Source organism: Tachyglossus aculeatus, chromosome 11 (genome assembly GCF_015852505.1).
Source record: "Tachyglossus aculeatus isolate mTacAcu1 chromosome 11, mTacAcu1.pri, whole genome shotgun sequence".
Lineage (NCBI taxonomy): Eukaryota > Metazoa > Chordata > Mammalia > Monotremata > Tachyglossidae > Tachyglossus > Tachyglossus aculeatus.
The window spans coordinates 22,370,091-22,381,872 of record NC_052076.1 but is presented as its reverse complement, the minus strand read 5'-3'; the positions used below and the strand labels follow the sequence as shown (position 1 = coordinate 22,381,872).

General features: G+C 45.7%; 1 protein-coding gene across 7 annotated transcripts in view; it reads left to right on the top strand.

Annotated features, from left to right (window-relative positions):
- The window catches only part of MARCHF10 (membrane associated ring-CH-type finger 10), a 96,467-nt gene that overhangs the window by 65,666 nt on the left and 19,019 nt on the right, over positions 1 to 11,782 (top strand). For 6 of the 7 annotated variants that reach the window (XM_038754179.1, XM_038754174.1, XM_038754177.1 and 3 more), the window contains 2 exons: positions 7,681 to 7,847; positions 10,793 to 10,935. In XM_038754179.1, coding sequence (XP_038610107.1) covers positions 7,681 to 7,847; positions 10,793 to 10,935 — 310 coding nt within the window. The remainder of the gene's footprint in view (positions 1 to 7,680; positions 7,848 to 10,792; positions 10,936 to 11,782) is intronic. The other variant, XM_038754180.1, reaches the window with a different exon arrangement.

Here is an 11,782-nt window from a genome sequence, read left to right as displayed (position 1 = left end):
TGCTTATTTTAAGAGATTTGACTTTGTTTATTTTGTTGGTCTTTCTCAGAAAGAAAATAAAACTCCTGCCAGAGTTTTGTTTATCTCATTGGTTTGGCCAGCCTGTCCCACCCTTCCAGATTCCCAAAATGATACCCTCCCAATTGCTTAGTACAATGCTCTGCACATGATAAGTGCTCAATAAATACCTCTGAGTGATTGAAGGATCCTGCCCAGCAGAAAGGGTCCTAGCTGGCCAGGAACAGGCTATTTTCTTGAATAATTTTTAGTCCAGGAATAAGAAAGGCAGACTTCTTCCCAGAAAGGTTCCTGCCTCTTAAGAGCACAGAGGGTTCAGCTCTTGAAGGACACCGAGCTGCCCTTGGGATTGAGCCATGATCCAGACAGCAGCTCTAGACTCAAAGAGCTCTGAACTGAGAGACGCTTCCCAAATAGTTGCCACAATGCACCCTAGATGGTTCTTGGGAGTGTTCAGGGCTTCTATTTTCCTATCCCTTTCTCCCTATGCAGGTGGAAGAGAGGATTTTTTCCTGAACTGGCGAAAACACTACCAATCAATCAATCATATTTATTGTTTACCATGTGCAGAGCAGACAGTCAATCCATCCAATGTATTGAGCACTTACTCTGTGCAGTGCACTGTAGTAAGTGCTTGGGAGAGTACAATACAGTAATAAAGTTTGTATACATGTTCCCTGCCCACAGTGAGCTTATAGTATAGAAGGAGAGACAGATGTTAGTATAAAAAAAATTACAGATATGTACATCAGTGCTGGGGGCTGAGGGAGGGGTGAATAAAGGGTGCAAATTCAAGTGCAAGGGCAAAGCAGGAGGGAGTGGGAGAAGAGAAAATGAGGCCTTAGTCAGGGAAAGCTTCGTGGAGGAGATGTGACTTCAATAAGTCTTTGAAGTGGGGGAGTGAGCCCCTGTCAGATATGAAGAAGAAAGGCATTCCAGGCCAGAGGCAGGGCATGGGTGAGAGGTCAGTGGCGAGGTAGACAAAATTGAGGTACCATGAGTAGGTTGGCATAAGAGGAGCAAAATGTGCAGGCTGGATTGCAATAGGAGAGACGTGAGGTAAGGGAGGAGGGGGCAAATTGATTGAGTGCTTTAAAGTCGATGGTAAGGAGTTTCTGTTTGCTGTGGAGATGGATGGACAACCACTGGAGTTTCTTGAGGTGGGAAGGAAACATGGCCTGAATATTTTTGTAGAAAATGAGTCGGGAAGCAGAGTGAAGTATGGACTGGAGTGGGGAGAGCCAGGAGGAACAGAGTTTAGCAAGGAGGCTGATGCAGTAATCTAGGTGGGATAGGGAAAGTGCTTGAATTAATGTGGTAGCAGTTTGGATGGAGAGGAAAGGGCAGATTTTAGTGATGTTGTGAAGGTTGAGCCGGCAGGATTTGGTGACAGATTGAGCAGGGAATGTGTCTGTTTATTGTTATATTGTATTTTCCCAAACACTAGTACAGTGCTCTGTCCACACACAGTAAGGTCTCAGGAAATATGATTGAATGAATATGTGGGTTGAATGAGAGAGATGAGTCGGGGATAGCACCAAGGTTACATACTTGTAAGACAGGAAGATTGGTGATGGTTGTCTAGCTCTGACATGTTGAGCTTGAGATGTTCTGAAAGGCAGGAGGAAATACAAGACTATAGAGAAGGAGAGAGATCAAAGCTGGAGATGTGGATTTGGGAATTATCTGCATAAAGATGGTAGTTGAAGCCCTGGCAGAGACTGAGTTCTCCAAGGGAGTAGGTGTAGCTGGAAAATAGAAGAAGACCCAGAAAGGAGCTCTGAGAGACTCAATCAATCAATCAATCAATCGTATTTATTGAGTGCTTACTGTGTGCAGAGCACTGTTCTAAGTGCTTGGGAAGTACAAGTTGGCAACATATAGAGACGGTCCCTACCCAATAGTGGGCTCACAGTCTAGAAGGGGGAGACAGAGAACAAAACCAAACATATTAACAAAATAAAATAAATAGAATAGATATGTACAAGTAAGATAAATAAATAAATAGAGTAATAAATATGTACAAACATATATACATATATATAGGTGCTGTGGGGAAGGGAAGGAGGTAAGGCAGGGGGGATGGAGAGAGGGAGGGGGGGAGAGGAAGGAGGCGGCTCAGTCTGGGAAGGCCTCCTGGGGGAGGTGAGCTCTCAGTAGGGCCTTTAAGGGAGGAAGAGAGCTAGCTTAGCAGATGGGCAGAGGGAGGGCATTCCAGGCCAGGGGGATGATGTGGGCCGGGTGTCGACGGCGGGACAGGCAAGAACGAGGCACAGTGAGGAGATTAGCGGCAGAGGAGCGGAGGGTGCGGGCTGGGCTGTAGAAGGAGAGGAGGGAGGTGAGGTAGGAGGGGGCGAGGAGATGGAGAGCCTTGAAGCCGAGGGTGAGGAGTTTCTGCTTCAGTATGGGGGTGGGAGGCAGAGGAGGACCCCGAAAAAGAGACTGAGAATGAGTATCCAGAGAGATGGGTGTCCAAGAAAGGACAGTGTGTCTTGGATGCCAAGGTTGGATAATGTCTCCAGGAGAAAGGGGTGATCTACAGTGTCGAAGGCAACTGAGTGGTTGAGTAGGATTAGGATGGAGTAGAGACCATTGGATTTGGCCAGAAGGAGATCATCGATGACCTTTGAGAATGCATTTTCTCTGAAATGAAGGGGAAGGAAGCCAGATTGGAGGAGGTCAAGGAGAGAATTGGAGGAGAGGAACTGGAACCAGTGCATGCAGGCAACTCGCTCAAGGAGTTGGTGAGGAATGGGAGGAGGGAGTTTTAGGTGATAACTGGAGGGAGCCATAGGGTCAAAGGAGAGGGTTTTTTTTAGGAAGACATGAGCATGTTTGAAAGCAGTGGGGTCACAACCATTGCTGTTGAAGATGGCAGTCAGGGAGAGGGAAGGGAAAGGGCAAGGGCTTTGATAAGGGGTGAAAGGACGGAGTCAGAGGCACGGGAGGGGGGATTTTGAGAGGAGGCAGGTGATCTCTTGAGATACTGCTGGAAAAGATGGGAAAGTTGAAGAAGGGGCAGGAGGAGAGAGAGACTGGAGAGGAGCAGGGAAGATTTTAGGGAGATCACGCCTGACGGTTTCAATTTTCTCAATAAGATACGTGACTAGGTCATTAGGGGAAAGAGATGGGAGATCAGGGGAACAGGGGGTTTAAGGAGAGACAAACATCTGAAACAACTGGTGAGGACAATGGACGTGGGAGTCAACAAGGATGGAGAAATAATGTTTCTGGGCAGAGAAGAGGGAAGAGTTAAAGCAAGTAAGGATGAACTTGAGGTGAATGAGGTCATCCTGATATTTGGATTGCAGCACTCTGCAACTCATGCACAGAAGCGAAGGTTGTGGACTGTGACAATGATCCAGGGCTGTGGGTTAGTGGTACAAGTTTGACAAAAGCATAGGGGAGTGAGTGAGTTGAGTCCACATTGAGCATACAGTCTAGAGGGGAAGACAGATTTCAATATAAGTAAAGCACCGACATGTACATAAATGCCATGGGGCTGAGGGTGAGATGAACATCAAGTGCCCAAAATCATAGTAGGGAGTCGGGGAAAAGAGGGCTTAATTAAGGAAGCCCCTTGGAAGAGATGTGACCTTAGTCAAACACATTTACTACCCTCTGAGCCTGGCCTAGTAATAATACTAATTGTGGTGTTTGTTAAGCAGTGATTGTGTGACTAGCACTGCACTAAGTGCTGAGGTAGAAACAAGCCAATCAGGTCAGACTCAGTTCCTGTCCCACATGGGATTCACAGGCTAAGGAGATAAAGCTGGAAGCTCAGGAGATGAAAGAAGGTGACCAGGGCAGCTTTCAGGGAAGGGTTAAAAGGAAAGAGGATTAGGGTCACAAGGAAAAAAGGAAGACGTTCATTATTTGCATTAGCCAGCAGAGGAGCAAAGTTTGTTTGCCTTTCTAGACCTCTGGCCTCCTCCTCTCCAAAGAAATAACAGTGAGGAGAGTCTTAGAAGGCAGAAGACCTGGGGCTGGATATATTTCAGTTCTTGGAATGTGGCTGATACCATTAATGACCCTTTCTGTGTTCTACCAATCAATGATATGAGTGCTCACTGTGTGCGAAGCACTGTACTGAGTGCTTGGGAGAGTACTAAGCTTTGAGGAACAGGAAAATGCACAGGCCTGCAAGTCAGAGGACTTGGTTTTAATCCTGGATCTGCCAGTTGCCAGGGTAACCTTGTGAAAGTTATTCAACTTTTCTGTGTCTCTTTTTCCTCATCTGTAAAATGGGGATTCAATTCTTGTTCTCCCTCCTGCTTAGACTATGAGCCCTAAGCGGGACAGGGACTGCATCCAACCTCATTAACTGATATCCACCCCAGAGCTTAGAACAATGCTTAACAAATATAACAATAATAATAATAATACAATAGAATACAGTGGGTGGACACAATCCTTGCTCACAAGGAGTTTACAGACTGGAGGGGGAAACAGACATTAAATTAGAGGTGGATATGTACATAAGTGCTATGGAGTGGGGTGAAAATCAAAGTGCTTAAGGGGTATGGACCCAAGTGTAAAGGTGACGCAGAAGGGAGGATGGGGGATGAAGAACAGTGGTAAGGTGGACTAGGGTCTCCTTTTTAATTGCTCAATAATTCCTTCTTCCTTCCCCCTTCCTTCATTGATCCCTCCCTCCCTTTCTAACATTTCTAAATCAACATATGCAGGAGACTCAAAGAAATACCCAGTCTTCACCTGGCTTATGAATTTCTCTTGCTTCACTCCCCCTCTGTCAAATGGAGAATCCAGATTAGAACTCAGGTCTGGGCTTTTTCCTCTGTCTAGGCCTTGCTACTTCTCTAGAAATTGTGACTCCAGGCTTGCTTTATACTCCAGGGAGGGAGGTCTTGTAGAGTAGATAAAAGGTTTGATACACGGCAAAATTCTCCACCTCCTCCAAGGGGGAAATCCTGTTAAAGGAGACAGGCGGCCCAAGAAAGTGGGAGCCCCAGATTCTGCAGGCAGTGGTTGAAGAGGAATCCAGAGTTGACTGTGGATTTCAGTGGTATCTGCTTGCAGGAAGATTTTTGTGTTTTCGGAGCCTGCTGCCAATTATCTGGCCGATCATGGGCCAGTACGTCTGTAGAAGAAGAATTTACCTTCATATCTCTGGAAAGCTGCCCCCTCCCGCCCCCCCCCCCACAAGGCCACTCTGGTTCTAGCCTCACTTGCACACAAAGTTAGAGAATCAAACATGCTATTAGTGGTGAAACATCGGTCAGTTAGAAATCCTTCTGCTGTGTCACAGGCAAAGGGACGGAATTTATATTCACTGGTATTCCTGTGCTTCTTTAGTCCTGAAGACACAGCCTGAATTGTAATTAAAAAGCCTGGGCCTTCTCTCTCTCAGACTTTAGATCTTTCCATTATCCTTGTTTGATTTTTGTTATCTGTTTTTCTCCTCATGTGTCAGGGAAGATACGCAGGTGTGTGTGACTGATACCACCTTTAGTTACTTCCATTTTTGATGATGGGCTCAATGCTACCTACCACCAAAATGTTCTGCCCCACATCTGTTGAATGGAGACCTGAACCATAAGCATGTAGTGCTGTCCAGGTGTAGGGATTAGCAGAGCATTGACTTTGGTTTAGAAACTCATGCCTCTGAGCCACACTATAGAATTCGTTCTTATTTTCCTATTTTTAAGAAAGAATGTTTGAATTGGAAGGACAATGCGATATTTAGGAAGTCTGGCTTGACCCAGAAATACTGTCCCAAAGTGGAAGAAAATCTGATTTTCCTAACCTCTCAGGTCAGAAGGCCCAGTGCCCCTGCCTACCTGAAGAGCTTTTCAATCAATCAATCAATCAATAGTATTTATTAAGCACTTACTGTGTGCAGAGTGCTGTACTAAGTGCTCGGGAGAGTACACTCCCAAGAAGTAGTGTGGCTCAGTGGAAAGAGCACGGGCTTGGGAGTCAGAGATCATGGGTTCTAATCCTGGCTCCACCACATGTCTGCTGTGTGACCTTGGGCAAATCACTTAACTTCTCTGAGCCTCAGTTACCTCATCTGTAAAATGTGGATTAAGACTGTGAGGCCCACGTGGGACAACCTGATCATCTTGTATCCCCCCCAGTGCTTAGAACAGTGCTTCCCACATAGTAAGCACTTAACAAATGCCATCATTATTATTATTACAAAACAACAGAGTTGCTAGATGCATTCCCATAACAAGCTTACCATCTATAGGGGGAGACAGACATTAAAATAAATTACAGATACAATCATAAATGCTGTGAGACTGAGGGTGGGGTGAATATCAAGTGTTTAAAGGGTCCAGATCCAAGTGCATAGGTGACACAGAAGGAAGAAGGAGTCGGGGAAATGAGGGCTTAATCAGGAAAGAACCTCTTGGAAGAGGTATGATTTTATTAAGGCTATGAAGGTGGGGAGAGTGGTGGTCTGTCATATATGAAGGGGGAGGGAGTTCCAGGCCAGAAGGAGGATGTGGGCAAGGAGGCAGCGATGAGATAGATGAGTTGGAGGTACAATGAGTAGGTTGGCGTTGGTGGAGCAAAGCATGCAGACTGGGCTGTTGTAGGAAATCAGAAAGTTAAAATAGGAGGGGACAAGCTCATTGAGTGGTTTCAAGTCAATGGTAAGAGTTTCTTTTTGATGCTGAAGTGGATGGGCAACCATTTGAGGTTTTGGAGGAGTGGGTAGACGTACCACTGAACCTTTTATAGAAAAATGATCCAGGCAGCAGAGTGAAGAAAGGACTGGAGTGGGAAAAGGCAGGAGGCAGGGAGATCAGCGAGAAGGATTATACAATAGTCAAGGCAGGATATAAGTGCTTGAATCAGTGTAGTAGCATTTTGGATGGAAAGGAAAAGGCGAATTTCAGTTAAGGTGTGAAGTTAAAACTGACTGGCTTTGGTGACAGAAATCCAAGGGAGAGCTACCAGCAGGGTGAGTGTCCCTAGATTTAAGCTCTTCGAAGGCTGGGGTTGCGTCTACTTCGCTGTATTGTACTGTCCCAAGTGCTTAGTCCAGTGCTCTGCACACCGTAAGCATGCAATAAATACAATTGATTGGTGGATTCTAGTGAGACCACCTAAGAAAACTGCTTAAGAATTCCTTGGGCTTTCATTTGAATAAATAACAATCCCTGCTAGGATGAAAAAGAATCTCCAACCCCTTGCTGTAGGGGAAGGGGACTGAGAGAAGAGGCTGGGACTCCAGGGTGGCCACTGATCACCTGGTTTTCAGCCGTCCCATCCCCTGTCTGGTACATATAAGGCCCCGGGAGGCTTTGTGGCTGGTGGTTTGATTTTCAGACTTCCACCTTCCCTCCTGCCACCTGGTCCGACCTACTCAGAAGTGGCTCCAGTGTCCAGAGACATCTAGAAAGGGACACAGAGACCCCGGAGCAAGTTGGGGTGGGGGGCAGGCCGAGGTCCCCCATGGCCCCCCAAGACGAACTTCATACAGATGGTGCCTATGGTGTCTGCCCGCCGTGAGACTTGCGATGCCTTGGATGGCCAGACATCCAGGGTCCCCAAGGGCCTCCGGTGACCACATCTCTCCTGGCAGGAGCTCGTTCCATCCTATCTCCGGTCACTGTGGAAATTCCCCGCGTTTGTTAAGTGGTGGCAACACACCTTTCTTTCTCACTCTTGGACTTGTTTTCCGCTCAGTCTGCTGGAGGAGAATTCTGAGGAGGAAGGAGACTCATGTCGCATCTGTCTGATGGCTGAGGGTTCCCCTTCCAACCCACTCCTGGAGCCATGCGGCTGTGTGGGAAGTCTGCAGTTTGTCCACCGGGAATGCCTGAAAACGTGGCTGGAAGCCAAGATAACAGCAGGTAGGAGAGAAAGAAGGAGCAGCCAGCATCCTGCGGCTCGGGATCAACTTGAGAAAACCAGGACTGTTTGCATGATCTGGGGTTGGGACCCAGGTTTTCTGGCTCCCAGGCCAACGCCCTTCCAACCAGCCCAGGACTCAGTAAGCTTAGTAAGCTTAAGCTTAAGTGCTTAGTACAGTGCTCTGCACACAATAAGCGCTCAATAAATACGATTGAATTGAATGAATTAATTAATTTGCAGCTCTAGGCACATTATCAAAAGGCACAAGCAATTATTCAAGAATTTCTGCTTCTCTTCACGGTCACCTGTGATTAGGCCGAAGAAAGCAAACATTCTTTCTTCCCTGGTTACCGGTACAGGACGAACCCCAGAAAATGCAAGGGCTGAAACGTGGGCAACCTCACTGCCCTTGCCCTGGGGAAAAATTTCTGACTGGGGAAATTGGTTCATCTTAAGTGCTTAGCACAGTGCTCTGCACATAGTAAGGGCTCAGGAAATTGATGGATGGATCGAGTGATGGGTAGAACGTGTTCCTACATATTCATTTAAATACTGAAATATGGTTGTGAAAAAAATCATTCCCATTGTGCCTTCAAATTCTGGTAGCTTTGTGACCTTTTTGCTCCAAGGAAGGATTCCTTAAGGATAACAATAATAATATTGCAATTTGTTAAGCACTTATAATGTGCCAAGCAATGTACTTTACTGGGGTAGATATAATTCAATCAGATCAGACACCTTCTCTAACTAACTTGGGGCTCTCAGTCTAAAGGAGGAGGGAGAGCAGGTGTTTAATGCCCATTTTACAGATGAGGAAACAGAGGTACAGAGAGGTCAAGTGAATTGACACCTAGAAGACCAGTGACAGACCGAGGATTAGAACCTTGGTCTCCAAAATTTCCCCTATCTGTAATTTATTTTAAAATCTGCCTCCCCCTATAGTCTGTAAGTTCCTTGTGGGCAGGAATCGTGTCTACCAAATCTACTGTATTGTACGCTCTCAAGTTCTTAGTATAGTCCTCTGCACATAGTAAGCCCTCAATCAATACCATTATTGATTGATGGATTGTTGAATTGATTTCCCCCAGGCCACTCAGAGCCTTTTGTCTTGAGTGGTCAATGGACCAGGCTGATTAAGGGCTATATCTCATGGTTGCCACTCCTGTGACACATAATGGAGCAATTATCCTTTGGCCAACCATTACTGCTCATGGATTTAAATATAAGCAAGACTGATTTAAAGCCTTGAAATTTAGTTGTTATCCTAAATACTCATAATAATGGAGACGATTGTATGGGAGTTCACTGGAGCTCAGGGACCAGGTTAGCAGGTTTCTATATAAAGCTCTTTTAAACTGAATGTTCCTGGTTTCACTAAACTTATTATATAGATTATGGCTTCAAATAATACCAGTCTTAAATGACTAGCAATGTGGCTTAGTGGATTGACCAAGGGCCTGGGAGTCAGAAGGACCTGGGTTCGAATGACCTTGGGCAAGTCACTTCATTTCATTCATTCATTCATATTTATTGAGTGTTTGCTGTGTACAGAGCACTGTACTAAGAGCTTGGAAACTACAATTCAGCAATAAAGAGAGACAATCCCTGTCCACAGTGGGCTTGCAGTCTTCTCTGTGCCTCAGTTATCTCATCGATAAAATGGGGATTAAGACTGGGAGCCTCAGTTGTGTCCAAACTGATAGTAGCTTCTATCTACCCCAGAGCTGAGTACAAGTGACTGGCACATAGTAAACACTTAACAAATACCTTAAAAATAAACTCAAAATTAGCAGGGTAGTATGTATCAATCAATCAGTGGTATTTATTGCACACTGCCTGCGTACAAAGTAATGTAATCAATCAATCAGTGATACGTATTGAGCACTGTGCAGAGTGCTGTATTAAGCATTTGGGAGAGTACAATACAATAGAGTTGTTTTGTATGGTTGTTGTTGTGTTGTATTGTGTTGTACTGATCCTTGTCCAAAAGGTGCTTAAAGTCCAGACATCAGGTCAGACATCAAAATAAATTGCAGAGAGGGGAAATGGAAGAGTAAAAAGCTATGGACTTTAGTGCTCTGGAGCTGGGCCAGAGGGGTGTCTCTCTAATTGATATAATCTATCTATCTATCCATCTAGGCCATCCAGCCTAGTGGAAACAGTCAGTCAGTCAATCTTATTTATTCAGCGCTTTCTGTGTGCAGAGCACTTTACAAAGAACTTGGGAAACTAAATAATAAGCAGACACTTTCCCTGCCCACAATGAGCTTACAGTCTAGAGGGAGACAAGCATTAATATAATTAAATAAATTACAGATATGTACATAAGTACTGTGGGGATGGGAGGGGGGATGAATTAAGGGACCCAGTCAGAGTGATGCAGAAAGAGCCTGAGGACCTGAGTTCTAATCCTGGCTCTCCCAATTGCCTCCTGAATGAACTTGAACAAGTCACTTAACTTCTCTGTGCCTCAATTTCATCATTGTAAAACAAGGATGAAATACCTGTTCTCCCTCTTTCTTAGACTGTGACCCCCAAGTAGAACAAGGACCACTTCCAACCTGATTAATGTGTATCTACCCCAGTGCTTAGAACAGTGCTTGCCACATAGTAAGGCTTAACAAATAACAAGCACTTGAGAAGCAGTCTGGCCTAGTGATTAGAGCATGGGCCTGGAAGTCAGGTGGATTTGGGTTCTAATCCCGGCTTCACCACTTGTCTGCTGTGTGACCTTGGAAAAATCCCTTAACTTCTCTGTGCCTCTTTACCTCATCTGTAAAATGGAGGTAAATACTGTGAGCCCAAAGTGTCCAACCTGGTTAGCTTATATCTACCCCGCACTCAGTACAGTTCCTGATGCACAGTAAGCACTTAACAAATACCACTAAAAAGGAAAACCAAAAAAACCAAATACCATAATCATCATCCATCTATCTAATCTAAGGTGCTGAACTGGGAGCTGTGAAAACCTGTGAAATGTGTAAACAAGCCTTGAGAGTTGACCCGAGCCACTTCAATGTGTTGGACTACTATCGCAAGCATCAACAATCTCGGGTGAGACCTCCTGTCCATTCTTCCTTCTGGGAGGTTAGTGCCCTGACTTTGCTGAAACCATGGTGTTCCCCTGACTTTCACCGAGTAGTGGAACAGTCCGTCTAACCCACAGCTTGGAAGCTTGGGGCCAGAGATGCAGCGGGATTGACCGTGCAAGCCCCCCTGGTAGATTCTCCTGGGCGGAGGGGGGCGAGAAGGAAGCTGAGCTTTGACTGGCTCCCTCCCCCAGACTCAGTGAGAATTTACTAGGTTGAGCAAAGGCCACTGGGTGGTGCAGGAAGTGGGCCACTCAACTGCGTCCATCAAGCAGTCACCTCTAATTCCTACTACCACCCAATCTGCACATTCCGCTTCTCTAACACCAACCTACTCTCTGTACCTCCATCTTATCTACCTCGCTTTCGACGCCTTGTCCCCATCTTCCTTCTGGCCTGGAACTCCCTCCCGCTTCAAATCCATCAATCAACTACTCTCCCCACTTTCAAAACCCCACTAAAATTACATTACCTCCAAAAAACCTCCCCTGACTAGGCCCTTATTTCCCCGACCCACCCTCCCCTCACCATCGTCTATGCATTGGCCGCCTACCCATTAAGCACTTTGATACTCACCCCAGCCCCACAGCACTTCCATAAATATCCTTATACACCTCTATTTCCCCTATCTGCAATATATTTTAATAGCTTTCTTCCTCTGTAGACAGTAAGCACCTTGTGCACAGGGATCGTGTCCACCAACTCTATTGTATTGTACTTTTCCAAGAGCTTAGTACAGCGCTCTGCATGCAGTAATCATTCAGTAAATGCTACCAATTGATCGATTGATTTATAATTCCTGAGCACCTACTGTGCGCAGAGCACTGTATTAAGCACTTGGGAGA